This window comes from Bubalus bubalis, chromosome 23, assembly GCF_019923935.1.
Source record: "Bubalus bubalis isolate 160015118507 breed Murrah chromosome 23, NDDB_SH_1, whole genome shotgun sequence".
Taxonomy (NCBI): Eukaryota; Metazoa; Chordata; class Mammalia; order Artiodactyla; family Bovidae; genus Bubalus; species Bubalus bubalis.
In genome coordinates, this window is record NC_059179.1 from 15080276 (window position 1) to 15096121 (window position 15846).

Below are 15846 nucleotides of genomic sequence, written 5' to 3' on the forward strand. Positions count from 1 at the left end.
AGTTGGTGGCTCCTGGCCTGTTCCTTGGCTCGTGGCTGCATCACTCTCATCTCTGCCTCCTCCCCTACATGTCCATGGGTCCTCACCTTTTCTCACAGGACACCAGTCATTGACTTTCGGGTCTGGTCTATTTAAGGATGACTTCATTTTAACAGATTACATTCTGGAAAGAACCTGTTCCCAAATAATTCACATTCTGAGGTTCTGTGTAGACTGGAAGTGGGGAGCGGGGGACACTGTTCGACCCACTACACTGGCCATCTTTTAGATCTTTCCAGTTTGGTCCTTCTGTTACTCCAGTCCATAGTCTGCAGCCACACAGGCTGCCACAAGCTATGGATCACATCATGTCCCCTGCTCCCACTTCCTTCATGTCCTTGCTTTTCTCCCAACCCCTTAGGTTATGGGATCTAACACGGCAACTACGCCTCTAGGTGCCCCTCAATCCCTCCCTTGATCGTATTCACCTGGTTCATTTGGCTCTCCACTGACTACACTCATTCACAAAGATAACTGAACTTGGACACACACCTTACTGACTAGTGTCACTTTAATTTCATGATCTCAAACCTTCAGCGGACTCACAGGATTGACCAGGTATCGTACCAAAGCATCTACCTCCAAGTTGTCCTACACCTTGGTTTGAGATGGCCATTGATTGGCCAAGATGGTCAAATCCCTCTACCCTTTCGAACTCCCACCTACTTTTATCTTGAAAGTGTCCAATGCTCTGTCCTCCTCACCATCAACTAATGACCTTACTTCTTATTTCACAGAGAAAACAGGCAGTCAGGGTGACCAGGACCATCCTGACCAGCAAGCACCTTTATCCAAACACTTCCCATGCCTCTCATCTTTTCCACCTATGCACTTCTTGGGTCACCATCCCAAGCTAATCTTCTTTCATTCCTTGATGGAGACTTCTTTCTATATGAATTTTTTTTTGGTCAATATTTACTATTTCCTGTTCCTAAACACAGCAACCTTGTTTTTCCAGAGTCCTAGAATGTCAATCTCTGCCTGTGATACTAACTATGCTTCTCATGACAAGGTCTTGTTAAATGGTGGTACTGGTTAAGGCAGAATTTAAACACCCTGGGCCAAAGGTCATGGCAAAATCAGGACCAAGAGTTGGTATGATACAATCAGTGCAAGTTAAAAAGTACGAAGCAGAACAGGAGAGAGTAAATTTCTAAGCATGAAAATATTTTGGAGATGACATGCTGATTTATCTGGAATGTTGAATAATAAGTTTGCTGGGTTTCTAACATGCTGGAATAAATGTCTGCATTCAAGCATGAGCAATTCATTTCTCTCCACTCTGGTTTTTGGGGTAAATCACACTATATAGGCCCTAAGAATCTTATGGAATAGTTCCAATACATTGACCAAAGCAAAGGTACCATAGAAAGGTCTGTAACTGAACAGCGATACAAACATGGGCTTGCAGGGAAAGTCTGGCAGCATCTGCCTTTGATCGATGGACGCTGTGAGCCCATCTAGGAAATACGGCCCAAGAGCTCTGAGTCCAGACAAGATAACATTAACCAGATTAAAATGCTCCACTCTAGGGCTTCTCAACGTGAGCTCCAAAACTGGCCTTCAGGGGCTTTCCTGGTGATCCAGTGGCTAAGACTCCATACTCCCAATGCAGGGGGCCTGGATTCAATCCCAGGTCAGGGAACTAGATCCCACATACTGCAACTAAGAGTTCATAGGCCGCAACTAAAGGTCCTGCAAGCCACAAGGAAGACTGAAGATCCAGAGGGACACAACTAAGAAATGGGGCAGCCAAACAAATTACTGAAATGAATAATATTTAAAAAACAAAAACAACATCAGCCTTCACCACGATCTCCTGGAAGTTCCTGTTAACCATACAGACTGGCGGGATTGTACTTCAGATCAGAGTCTCTGAAGCTAGGTGCTGGAAATCTGTACATTTAAAGATTTCCCCGATGATTTTACTGTGTTTAAAATTTAAGAACCATCTGCTTATTATGATCACTATGATTTTCCTAAATATCCTCAGTGGGAGAAATAGTCGAAAACAATCAATTTGCTGGACAAAGCCAAGTAGAGACCCAATCATGGAACGAGTGCCTACAATTGATGTTCTAACACATTGATCATGTTTCAGGGCAGCTCTGAACAACAGTCCCTTGTCCAGAAAGTTTTCCATGGATCCTCAAGGTCTATTAATCCTGTCCGGGGGCGTCCCTGGCGGCTCAGTAGTAAAGAATCTGCTGGCCAGTGTGAAGTGGTAAAGAATTCACCTCCCTGGTCCCAGGAAGATCCCACATGCCACGGAGCAATAAGACCATGTGCCACACCTATTAAGCATGAGCTCTACAGAGTCTGGGAGTTGCAACCCCTGAGCACACTTGCCCTAGAGCCTGTGCTCCGCAACAAGAGAAGCCACTCCAGTGAGAAGCCTGCACACCGCAGCTAGAAAGTAGCCCCCACTTGCCACAACTAGAGAAAAACCCAAGCAGCAAGAAAGACCCAGCACAGCCAAAAAAAATTTTTTAATTTAAAATAAATATTCCATTAAAAAAAAAAAGATCCCCAGTCTGGCACTCCTAGACCTCAGCAACATGCTTCCATTTTATTACTCTCTGAATGTATCAGTCACTTTGGCCTATACTCTGGTGTTCACCAAAATGCCCTTCTTGAACAAAAATTTAAACCGTATCTATTGCTCATCCACCATTCACTCATTCATTTATTCACTCAATCAACTGAGCGTTTATTGAACAATTATGGTTTTCCAAGTGCTGTACTAAGTAATAAAGATACACAGTTGAAATACAGCCAAAAAAGTATTTTCTCTAAGAAATTGTTTCCCATGTAATAATTAGCTTAGTCTACCCTTGAGGAATTTATTATATTTAGCTCTGATCTACAATTATGTTTATATCTTACCTTTGTACTGAAACACAAGCTCCTTGGTGGCAAATAATACCTCTCTTCTGTATGCTCCACAGACAGGTGTCAGTAAATGTTTTCTGAACTGGACTAAATTTAATTTCAAGCAAAATGACTTTGGCATCCGTGGAATGGAATGAATTTGAAGCAGCCAAGTCTAGCTACTTTTTTTTTTTTTTTTTTGCCTTTCTAGCACCGAAGGATATATACTTTTAAGATTGTTCTTCAAAAATAGATGTGAGATTTTAAAAATAGTTTATTCTGGCCATGGGAATGTAGGCTCCAGTCAGACTAAATGACATCTGGCAAACCAAGTCAGCAAAATAACAAATTTTCAGAAGGTCAAGCCTGTGGTCTGAGTCAGCCCACCCCTCTGTCATAGGAACACTCTCAAGACGCAAGCAAAGAAAAGTGGACTTTTGACACCATACATGTTCAGTTAAGTCACCAAGGCCCCAGGGTATGCAGCCTTTGTCATTTTGACATTAAGAGCTTCAAGGAAGCCTTCCTTAAAAATGAGCCTCTTAAAGATTTCTGTGATTGTCCAGTGGCTAAGATTCTGTGCTCCCAATGCAGGGAGCCAGGATTCAATCCCTGATTGGGGAACTAAATCCCACATGTGCAACTAAGAGTTTGCATGCCACAACTAATGATCCCACATGCAGCAATTCATCGAAGATCCCATGTTTCACAACTAAGACCCAGTGTAGCCAAATCGATTAAAAAAAAAATGAACCCTTTAGATACAACACCAAAGATCTGATCCATGAAAGCAATCATTGATAAGCTGGGCTTCATTAAAATTAAATACTTCTGTTCTGTGAAATACAATATCCAGATAATTAGAAGACAAGCCAAGATGGTGAGGAAACATTTACAAAAGACACACGTGATAAAGGACTGTTACCCAAAATATACAAAAAACTCTTAAAACTTGACAATCACAAAATAAACAACCTGGGTTAAAAATGGGCCAAAGATCTTAACAGAAACCTCATCAAAGACAACACACAGTTAGCAAATAAGCATATGAAAGATGTTCTACATCATACGTCATCAGAGAAATGCAAATTAACACAATGAGATACTACTACACAGATATTGAAAGTGAAAGTGAAGTCAGTCAGTCACGTCCGACTCTTTCCGACCCCATGGACTATAACCTACCAGGCTCTTCTGTCCATGGGATTCTCCAGGCAAGAATACTGGAGTGGGTTGCCATTTCCTTCTCCAGCGGATCTTCCCGACCTGGGGATTGAACCTGGGTCTCCCGCCTTGCAGGCAGACGCTTTAACCTCTGAGCCACCAGGGAAGCCCACAGATATTAGAATGGTCAAAATCCAAAACACTGACAATACCAAATGTTGACAAGAATATGGAGCAACAGGAACTCTCCTCAATTGCTAGTGAGAATGTAAACTGGTGCGGCCACTTCGGATGGCAGTTTGGTGGTTTCTTACAAACTATGCATACCTTACCCTGCTAAGTCGCTTCAGTCGTGTCCGACTCTGTGTGACCCCATAAACGGCAGCCCACCAGGCTCCCCCGTCCCTGGGATTCTCCTGGCAAGAACACTGGAGTGGGTTGCCATTTCCTTCTCCAATACATGAAAGTGAAAAGTGAAAGTGAAGTCACTTAGTCATGTCCCACTCTTTGCGACCCCATGGACTGCAGCCCACCAGACTCCTCCATCCATGGGATTTTCCAGGCAAGAGTACTGGAGTGGGGTGCCATTGCCTTCTCCGATACCTTACCCTATCACCCAGCAATCATGCCCCTTGGTATTTATCCAAAGGAGTTGAAAACTTATGTCCACACAAAAACCTGCACACGGATATTTATAGCAGCTTTACTTATAATTGCCAAACTTGGAAGCAACCAAGATGTCCTTCAGTAGGTGAATGGATAAATAAATTATGGTAAATCCAGACAATAGAGTATTATTCAGCAATAAAAAAAAAAAAAGAGCTATCAAGTCAAGAAAAGACAGAGAGGAAGCTTAAATGCACGTTACTGAGTGAAAGAAACCAATCGGAAAAGACTGCATACTGTATGATTCCAACTCTATAATATTCTGGAAAAGGCAAAACTATGGAGACAATGAAAACATCAGTGGTTTCCAAAGGTTAGGGGGTGTGGCTGGGGAGAAGATGAATATGCAAAGCACAGATTTTTAGGGCAATTAAAATATTCTGCATGATACCACAACGACAGATATATATCATTATACAATTGTCCAAACCTTAGAATGTACAACACCAGATGTGAGCTCTAAGGTAAACTATGGGCTTTGCATGATAATGATACGTCAATGAAGGTTCATCCTTTGTAAATAAAAAAAAAAGTACATTCTGCTGAGTGACGTTCATAGTGGAGAAAGCCATGCATAGGCAGGGGCAGAGGGTATATGGGAAATCTCTGTGTAGTTTGCTCAATTTTGTGGTAAACTAACATTGCTCTTAAAGAGTATTTAAGAAAAAAAAAAAAAAAGAGCCTCCAGATTGTTTCATTCCCATAATCTATGGTCATAATTAGTTTCTTCAACTTGCAGAGCTGAATTTTTCTGAACGTCTGCACTTCTGTGTTCTAGCATTAATATTTCCAACCACTATGTGGATGGTAACCTTAAAAATCAACATCAGTAGTGGTTGACAGTGGTTACCACAGGAGGGTGGACCTGTGAGAGGTCTGTATGTTCTTATGTCTTATATTCCCTGTGATGTTTATAATTTTATAAGCAGATACTGCTTTTGAACTAAAAAACACCCCCAACAAAGTCACATTTTAAACTTTGAAAAGATGTATTTAAGTTAGAGGGAGTGGACTCATTACTTTTATATAAAATTGTAACATTTAAGAGTCAATTTAAGGGAAGTGATGGGACTTTCCTGGCAGTCCAGTGCAGTAATTAAGACTTTGCCTTTGAATGCAGATGGTGCTGATCTCTAATCAGAGAGCTAAGATCCCCAAAGTCTCATGGTCCAAAAGCAAGACATAAAACAGAAACAATAGTGTAACAGATTAAAGACTTTAAAAGTGGTCCACATAAAAAACAAAAACAAAAACAAACAAACTTAAAAAAAAATGTAAGGGAAGTAGAAAACCCAATTTCTGGGCCTGATCGTCTGTCTGTTAGTCTGTGACAGCAGGAGGTATGGTTGTCCTGCTGTCATTCTCTGTTTCACGTTTGTCAGTCCTATTTCCTCCAAGACTGTAAGCTGTTGGTTTTTTGTTCCTAGGGTCTTCCCTAGCATTGAGTTGTACTAAGGACTCAAAGATGTCCTTGCTTAGTTGAATTGTCATATTAAGACAAAAAGAGTTTTACCTTAACACATCCAGATAATCTAGAACATTCAAAGTTTTTTAAATGTTGAACAAAAGTTTCTTTTAGCTGGATTATGAAATCAATATTCAGAATGCTACCCTTAACCCAGTCATGGTGAAGGTTACTCTTGTAGAACAAAGACAGTACTTCCAGATCAAAGAAACCTGTTCATTTTTTGAATAGAGAAATTTCACTCTGTCATTTCACACTTTAACACAAATTGTCCTGTGTACACAGCTCATCAACATTCTTTGTTTGAAATTCAAATAAACAGAACCCAAGTTCTGGCTCATTTCCTATCTCCATCCAGCAGTATCAGATATTAAAAAGAATTTATGAAGCAGATCTTGGCCACCCGCCACAGAACCTGCTAGGAGTCAGCTTCCTAAGAGGATGGGAGACTCAGTCCATAAGCACTGCTGAAGCTCAACACTGCCCAGACAACCCACGAGAAGGAGCCTCGGGCAAAGGGAGTCTGGATGCAAGGGTTTTCTCCCCAGTGAGTTTAAAAGTTCAAGAGTTGATGCTTTTCTCATTGCTGAGGAAGCAGCCTTTGCTCCAGGGAAATGGCGTGTTTTCTGAGCTTGGGCTCACAAGGATCTGTCTCAGGAGATGGGACCTCTGCCTGTACTCCCAACAGCTTGGTAAACTGCTTATTCTCAAAATCTTCCTGGTCCACTAAGACACAATCCGTTTGTTTGTTTTTTTTCCTGATATTTAAGAAGAAAGCACTTAGTCATCTCAGCGTGACTCAGATCATTCTTTTCTAATAGCTCTCCTTTTTAGAAGAAACAATTTGAATGTTCATAAAGACTGAGGCACTCAACTGAGCTCATGACTACCAGTCATCCAGAATTCTTTTTTGTAATAATAAAAATAAAGACCACATTCATGTAGGACTTACTCTAGGACAGGCACTGGGCTGAGTGCTTTCTATGCATTATCTCATTTAATCTTTGCAGATGATGTCCTACTATGTTCCTCACCTTACAGTAAAAGAAAACAGATTCAGAAAGGCTAATGACTTAACCAAGGTCACATGGCTAATTAACAACAGACACAGAATCCAACCTAGGCCAGTCTGACTCCAAAACCCTTGATGTTATCCATAATGTTATACCTTCAGGAAAAGTCTTGTCTCCAAACCTGGCTGAAAGTTCCTGGACAGCAGGAGCTGTATCTTAAAGAATTCACCACCCTCAGCACTGCAGCACCAAGCAATGAATCAGAATACCCAACAACCAATTTCTTTACTCCATAAATATTCAACACTAAGAACCTGTGTGGTGTTGGTTCACTGTAAACTGTAAGTTTATGATTTCTACTTGAATGAACCTCAGAGCTATTTTCCCCCCCTCTAAAGGCCCAGCTGAAAGGGTATCACAAAAGGGCCCTTTATCCTGGCTCTTGAAATGGAATAAAGACAATGAAACTGCCTTTTATCTACCAGTATACAAGGGCTTCCCTGGTGGCTCAGACAGTGAAGAATCGACTTGCAATGAGGGAGACCCAGGTTCAATCCCTGGGTTAGGAAGATCTGGAGAAGGGAGTGGCTTCACTCCATTATTATGGCTCCACTAAAGACTGGCTCTGCTTCTTTATTCTTGCCTGGAGAATTCCACAGACAGAGGAGTCTGCAAAGAGTCAGCCACGACTGAGCGACTCTCACTTTCACTATACAGGGTTGAATAGTGTCCTCTCACTAGTCATGTCCATCTGTAACCTCAGAATGTGACCTTGTTTGGAATAGGGTCTTGCAGGTGTAATCAAGTTAACCGGAGATCACACTGGATTAGGGTGGACTGAATCCAATGCCTGGTGTCCAAACAAGATGAGAAATTGGGACACAGACATGCAGAGAGCACCATGTGAGACTGAGACACCAGGGAGAACATGATGTGATGGCAGAGGTGGGGACGGGAGTGATGCGTCTACAAGCCACGGGACACCAAGAACTGGCAGCAACCCCCAGAAGCTGGGACAGAAACATGGAACAGAGTCCTTAGAGGGAACCAAGCATTGGACACTTTGATTCCAGACATCTAGGCTCCAGAACTAGAGAGGACACATTTCCATTGGTCGAGCCACTAGTTTCTTATTACCTTATTACAGCAGCCTTAGGAAACTAAGAAACAGGAAACAGGAAGTGGCTTAGGGAAAATATCAGGGTAAGAAAAGGCACCCTGGTTCTCCCAATTCAGTGGCTCCAGCAGACAGCCCACCAGTTGGGGGTGCATTTTTTGGGCCAAAAAGTACCCACTGTCCTTCCCAGGCCAGAGCAAATGCTGATGACTGCAGGCATGGGCGGAGGCGGCGGGAAGGATGGGGTTGGACCACTCGGGCCATCCCCTCATGGAGTGCCGCTCAGGACCCCACCTTCCTGTGCTGCATCTGTCATCACTGATGTGACAGCAAAGGGAGCCACAGATGTTCCTGAGGCATTGCCAGGCCCTTGTGAGGCCGAGAGAGTTAGAGGACCAAGCAGTGTGTCTGAGGAAGCAGGGCAGAGGGTGAAGGCAGAGTGCATTGCTGATGTGTTGGTGTCCTTATAAGAGGTAAGGGGCTATGTCAGTCATAACTATCTCTGAGGAGGAAGGAGCCAGGTAACTAATGCTGAACACACAACTGCCGGGTCAATAAATAGGTCCAAACCATAACAGTGAGCCATCTGCAGGGTGGGTGAGTGGGGGCAATGGCTGGGATGAGGCTGAGGCAGACAGAAAGTCACACAGGAGGGGGACAGACAGTACGAGACAGGGAAGGAGATGCTGCTGCAGGTGCTGAGAAAACCCCTCAGGTGGTCAAAGCACTGAGTTCTGAGAAATGCAGAGAAGGCAGGTCCTGAGAACCAAGACTGGCAGGAACCAGGGTTACAGCGCACGTCCAGGAAGGAGAATGCCCAGGTGGCAGTGAGTGTGGCGGGGTGAGTGGGCCCTCCCTTCCTGGGGTGCACGGCAAGGCTGGGGAGACGGGGACGCCTGGTGACACACCTTCAGGCAGAAGAAGGCCCAGAGAGACATGAAGCATCATGTCACCCTGGAAAGATACCAGGAGGAGGTCGGACTCCGCTGTGTGAAAGGCCTGACTGTCTTATAGATGTCCATCCACCTGCAGCCCCAAATTTACCCTGAGACCCAACCCCATCCAGAGCAGCACCCTGAATGACCCACAGCCCACGTCCGAGAACAAGGAGCACAAGGTGGGTTGTGCAGCCAGAAGCACTTGGTTAAAGGAGAGGGGGGCGTTGGGAGGTGGGAAGGGGTTGTGGCCAAGGGGGAGAGAGGGGCTTCAACCCGTGAGACAGGTGACTGAGCGCACAGCCTGGTGATGGCACATTTAGGAGGTGCAGACATGTGAAGGGAGAGACTACTCCTGAGACTCACAACCAGCTGACATTGTCCAGGGTGCAAGCTACAAACCCTAAGCAAAGCCTTGCCTGGGACCTCCTGCTGGAGTCTGCGTGCTGGGCGGTCTCATGAAGCTGCTCAGTCTGGTACCCAGGCGGGAACCTAGGAGGCTTTCCAGAATAGACCCCCACTCATGTCCTGCCTTTTGTCTGTATAACAGCTTTAGTCAAAGAACAGATTTCATCAGAGAAGTGAGAACATGTGGAAAGAACAGTAAAGCCAAACAAAATAATAATACTTTAGCTATGAAGCAAAGTCAAAGACCTTTAGTTCTTCAAGGACTATATAGATAATATTCTGAGCCATGTCCTTTGAGCTGTTTTGCAGATACTGGAACCCCAACCAGGAGGAAGAAGCTCACTGTATGCTGCCCACAAGCACATAGACCCCAGACCAGTTGGAACCAGAAGGTTGATGATGCTGACTCCCAATTACCTCACCACCAACCAATCAGAAGAATGTCCACGAGCTGATCACACCCCACTCCTTGAACAGAGCTGATCACACCCCACTCCTTGAACACTGTGACTCCTCACTCCTTCCTCCAGGGTGAGACACACAGTCTTGAGGCATTAGCCAGCTGTGGCCCTTTTGCCTGGAAAAACAATAAAGCTACTTCTTTCTACTTTATCCAAAACTTTTTAATCGAGCACCCATGTACAGAGGCTGAATTTCAGGAACAGCAAGGAACTGTCTCAGTCCCTTCTCCTTTAAAGGGTATTTGGTAGACTCTTGTAATGTCCCAATTCAGGGCAGCTCCACCTGCCTCCCGGGGCCCTGTCTAGCTAGGCAGGGAAGTTTAGAGAGTCTGAAAGTGAATAGTGAAAATGTTAGTCGCTCAGTCATGTCCAGCTCTTTGCGACTCCATGGAAAGTAGCCCACCAGCCTCCTCTGTCTATGGAATTCTCCAGGCAAGAATACTGGTTTGGGTAGTAATTCCCTTCTCCAGGGGATCTTCCCAACCCAGAGATCGAACCTGGGTCTCCTGCATTGCAGGCAGATTGTTTACTGACTGAACCACCAGGGAAGCCCATAGAGAGTCTAGTGACAAGGAAAGCTTTCCTGGTAAGTCCTTGTGTCTCTTTAGTAGATTCCCCTACTAAAAGGCATAGGCTGGGCCTTCAGGAGAGTCAGCTTACCTCCTGTGCCTGGCATGCTGGTCCCACCGGGGTCATTTGGATGTGGAGCTGAAGGTGGATGATAGCCAATCACCAGGTCAATTGTGGCCTGGGTAGAAAAATTCATTGCAGATAAAATCAGTGCAGGGCATCAAAATGCTTCAGACACAACACAAATCAATTCAGCAGCAGTAACAGTTTTCAAAGGGGTGAGCAGGAGGATGGGAAAGTGAGAAGAGAGAGAGAAGGGTGACACACCCTCCATGTCTTCCCAAACGCAAGCCCAGGTGAACTGGGAACGCTTGCAAAAGCAGGTACCGGTACAGGTTGCCAAGTGTATTATTGCTAAGGGGCAGCCTCATAAACCAGAGGAAAGTTGTGACGAGCAAGCAAGAACTTGTCATGAGCCTCCTTCCTAGGCTGCAGATGGCCTCCAATCACAGAATGACAGTCCCAGAAGCTCATTCTAAGTGATTAAGGTTTTGTTCACTCACTGACATCTTTGTTAATTGCTAAAATTTATTTTTACACTTCTCTCCAAAAAGATTTTTATGTGGCTAATGAAAAGTTATAGAATAATGTGATTCATAAAACGGGGTTCAAAAAAGGGAAACAAGTCTGATGAAAGAGGAAACAAACATGCAAAATATGAAACTGAACATAAGTACCATTCCTCTTGCATTAAATATGACCCCAAGTTGGCTAGAAGCCAAGGGAAGTAGAAGAACAGAAAATGTTACATAAACTTTCATTATCAGAAAGGAAGAAACATACTAAACTCATTATAGGAAATAAAACTATGTCCATTTAAAAAATCTGAGTTAAATTTCTCATGTGGAGCATTATTTTAGTGCAGAGTTTCCTATACTTTCATATTTAGTGAACCGATAAAATTTCAAAAGAGTTTGCTAGTGGGACTCACCATTGGGTCACTAATTTTATTTTGTCAAACGCATGCCCACAACGACCATCTACTGTTATAAGCATTTCACAAAATAAAGGATCTCAACAGCAAGAATGAGGAAGGATAAATCTCAGAATAAAAGATGTCTTTTGAAAATAAGAATGGGGCACACTCACACTCTACCCAGGTTATCAGATAAAATATAGGGCATAAAACTGGGGACATACCTATCCTACAAAATGACTCATTGTTTATCTGAAATTCAAATTTAAATGGGCATCTCCCACGCTTTGATTTACTGCTACTTTTGCTACACCTGGTAAACTCTAACACACACACATTCATTATGTATTGCCCTGCTTTTTCCCACCTGTCTAGTCATCAGTGAATATTCCCACATGGATCAGCACATTCTTTGCCAACTTAGGAACTATAACCTGGGAGACACTGAACAGGAAAGCAAATGATGTCTCTGACAGCAGTCTCTTGGCAAATACAGAATTGGAAGAACAGTGTCTCATGGCTACAAGTGAACAATAGGAAAACTGAATGCAATTAGGAGCTCAACTGCCAAACTTAATCCAAGAATTCAACTTTCAAATCCTAGAAGAGTCCATGAATGGCTTGACCATCAATGGTTTCCCAATAACCTCAGGATTCTCAGAGGTGCTGAAGGCCCCCTAATAGGGGTGAGATGATACCAGGGGGCCAGGACCTTACACTTCCTTACTCCATTCAATCACCACAGTTCTGCCATTTCAGGGTTCTACATACACTTGCCTTCTCTGCTTTAAAGAGAAGAAAAATACCCAGAAACATCACTGCCTTGTTACATCTTCCCTTAGTATCATTTCTCTCAGTCAGGTTTTGGGTAGATAGATGAGAGCTGACATTCTGAATTTACGTTTTATGATTAGAATGCTAATTAAAAGCAAACCTATACATTTTGGAGACTAGACTAGCAAAACTGACATTCCTAATGAGCATTAATGTATTCTTGCCTACAGGGAGGGCCTCTTTTACTTTAAACTTTCTCCCATTTGCCCAGGCTCCCACGCAAAATAAATTGTTCAGAAAATGAAGGCATCAGAGGTTAACAAGGCGAGCTTTATGAGTGCTTGTTAGCAATCTTAAGAAATCTGATATAACTGGTGGCTCAGTAGCAAAGAGCCCACCTGCCAATGCAGGAGACATGAGTTTGATCCCTGGCCCAGGAAGACCCCACGTGCTGCAGAGCACCTAAACCCATGAGCCACAACTACTAAGCTTGTGCTTTAGAGTCTGAGAAACACAACTACTGAGCCCATGTGTTACAAGTACTGAAGCCTGGGCACCCTGGAACCTGCGCTCAGCAAGAGAAGCCACCGCAATGAGAAGCCTGTGTGCCGAACTACAGAATAGCCCGCATAGCAGTGAAGATACAGCACAACCAAAAATAAATAAATACAGTATTTTTTTTTTAAATCTGAGAGTTGTGATACTTGAGTCAAATTTTTTATAGCACATTTCAGAAAGCCTCTCTTTCTTCTGGTCTCATATTAGACAATATCAGTGTATACTTATTTAGAGAGGCTGTGATCAGAAAACATGCAGCTGCCAACACAAGTATAAAGATCATGATATGAACATCTTGATATTCTGGTCTAATATTAATGAATTACCTTCTATAGAATGTTTCAAAGTGTGTCTGACACACGAGCTATACTCACCACGCAAACGTTAACACCTAAGTGAATATGCAGAGCTGTACCAAGTGAGGGTCCCACTCAAGCGATAGCATTCTGCCACAGAAAATCAAGTTTATCTAACCTGCAGTATTGTCAGTAAGAGTACAGGATGAGGCCATATCATTTGCAAATACACCTATTTATCTCAAAAACAATAGGTTTGTATATGTGTGTTTGTGTGTGTAGTGAGCTAATTATAATGTCACTCTTATCTTAATGAATCTTTGTGTTTAACCATCTCACTTCAAAGCCATTCAACAAGAGGGAAATACTCACCCCAGTCTCTTGTCCCCTTTCGTTTAGCAGGGAGACCAGTTTGTAGGGCAGTGATCTGCTCTGGTCACCCATCAGGTCCTTCAGGGCTATGGTGGCCGTGCCAATTAACCTGCAGGGAAAAGAGAAAACTCAAAGTAAACTACATAAGAGGTGAATTTCCATTTACTCATTGGACCTCCCAATTCTCTTACTGTTCATATGTTATCATTAAAAATCACTCATAACAAAATGTGGGCCATTTTGTGCTCTCCTTAGCAGGATATTTTGACAGCAATCACATATTAGCTATTACTTCTCCATAACAAGTAGTCATTTTAAGAGTGATGATGCAGCAGGATCCTCTATGACCCACCTCCCAGAATATTGGAAATAAAAGCAAAAATAAACAAATGGGACCTAATTAACCTTAAAAGCTTCTGCACATCAAAGGAAACTATTAGCAAGGTGAAAAGACAGCCTTCAGAATGGGAGAAGATAATAGCAAATGAAGCAACTGACAAACAACTAATCTCGAGAATATACAAGCAACTCCTACAGCTCAACTCCAGAAAAATAAATTGCCCAATCAAAAAATGGGCCAAAGAACTAAATAGACATTTCTCCAAAGGAGACATACAGATGGCTAACAAACACATGAAAAGATGCTCAACATCACTCATTATCAGAGAAATGCAAATCAAAACCACTATGAGGTACCATTTCACACCAGTCAGAATGGCTGCGATCCAAAAGTCTACAAGTAATAAATGCTGGAGAGGGTGTGGAGAAAAGGGAACCCTCTTACACTGTTGGTGGGAATGCAAACTAGTACAGCCACTATGGAGAACAGTGTGGAGATTCCTTAAAAAACTGGAAATAGACCTGCCTTATGATCCAGCAATCCCACTGCTGGGCATACACACTGAGGAAACCAGAAGGGAAAGAGACACATGTACCCCAATGTTCATCGCAGCACTGTTTATAATAGCCAAGACATGGAAGCAACCTAGATGTCCATCAGCAGATGAATGGATAAGAAAGCTGTGGTACATATACACAATGGAGTATTATTCAGCCATTAAAAAGAATACATTTGAATCAGTTCTAATGAGGTGGATGAAACTGGAGCCTATTATACAGAGTGAAGTAAGCCAGAAAGAAAAACACCGATACAGTATACTAACGCATATATATGGAATTTAGAAAGATGGTAACAATAACCCTGTGTACGAGACAGCAAAAGAGACACTTATGTATAGAACAGTCTTATGGACTCTGTGAGAGAGGGAGAGGGTGGGAAGATTTGGGAGAATCTTGGGCATTGAAACATGTAAAATATCATGTATGAAACGAGTTGCCAGTCCAGGTTCGATGCACGATACTGGATTCTTGGGGCTGGTGCACTGGGACGACCCAGAGGGATGGAATGGGGAGGCAGGAGGGAGGAGGGTTCAGGATGGGGAACACATGTATACCTGTGGCGGATTCATTTTGATATTTGGCAAAACTATGTAAAGTTTAAAAATAAAATAAAATTAAAAAAAAATAAAATAAAAATGTAGTACATTTTCTTTTAAAAATCAGGAAGTGAAAGTTGATGTCAACATAGATACATTATTTTTAAACTGACATATATCTGTATTCTCCTCCCCCACTCGGACCTCAGAAATTGGACCAGATTGTAGATCTGGGTTCTGTCATCCAACCACATATGTCCAGTGACTTGGAATAAGTGACCTCACTTTCTGTGCATAGGTATATTGTGCTCTGCTTAGTCACTAGTCGTGTCCTATTCTTTGTGACCCCATGGACTGTAGCCCACCTGGCTCCTCTGTCCATGGAATTCTCCAGGCAAGAATATTTGAGTGGGTTGCCAGGCCCTCCTCATAAATATACTGCACAAGACCAAAGATTGCGATGGCGCCCTGTATCACAGAATTTACCCAAGAATGTGAACCATTTGCACATGGTTTCTTGGAAGAGTGCACCAACTTGGACCAAATACACACACAACATTAAATCAACCATGATGGGTTTTCATCTTTTCTAATATCATAACTAGAGTCAGTTAATGACAATGGAAAAGAAAAATTTTGCTTCCAGAGGATTAAAAGTGAACTTTCCAGCCTTTTTAGATCTGAAGAGGAACTAAAAAGCCTCTTGATGAAAGTGAAAGAGGAGA

General features: G+C 42.9%; 1 protein-coding gene across 5 annotated transcripts in view; it reads right to left on the minus strand.

Moving 5' to 3' along the window:
* The window catches only part of MYOF (myoferlin), a 177675-nt gene that overhangs the window by 111941 nt on the left and 49888 nt on the right, over nt 1-15846 (minus strand). For all 5 annotated transcript variants that reach the window (XM_044935128.2, XM_044935129.2, XM_025274124.3 and 2 more), the window contains exons 4-5: nt 13686-13794; nt 10800-10887 (exon numbers count right to left, since the gene is read on the minus strand). In XM_044935128.2, the coding sequence (XP_044791063.2) occupies nt 10800-10887; nt 13686-13794 (197 nt within the window). The remainder of the gene's footprint in view (nt 1-10799; nt 10888-13685; nt 13795-15846) is intronic.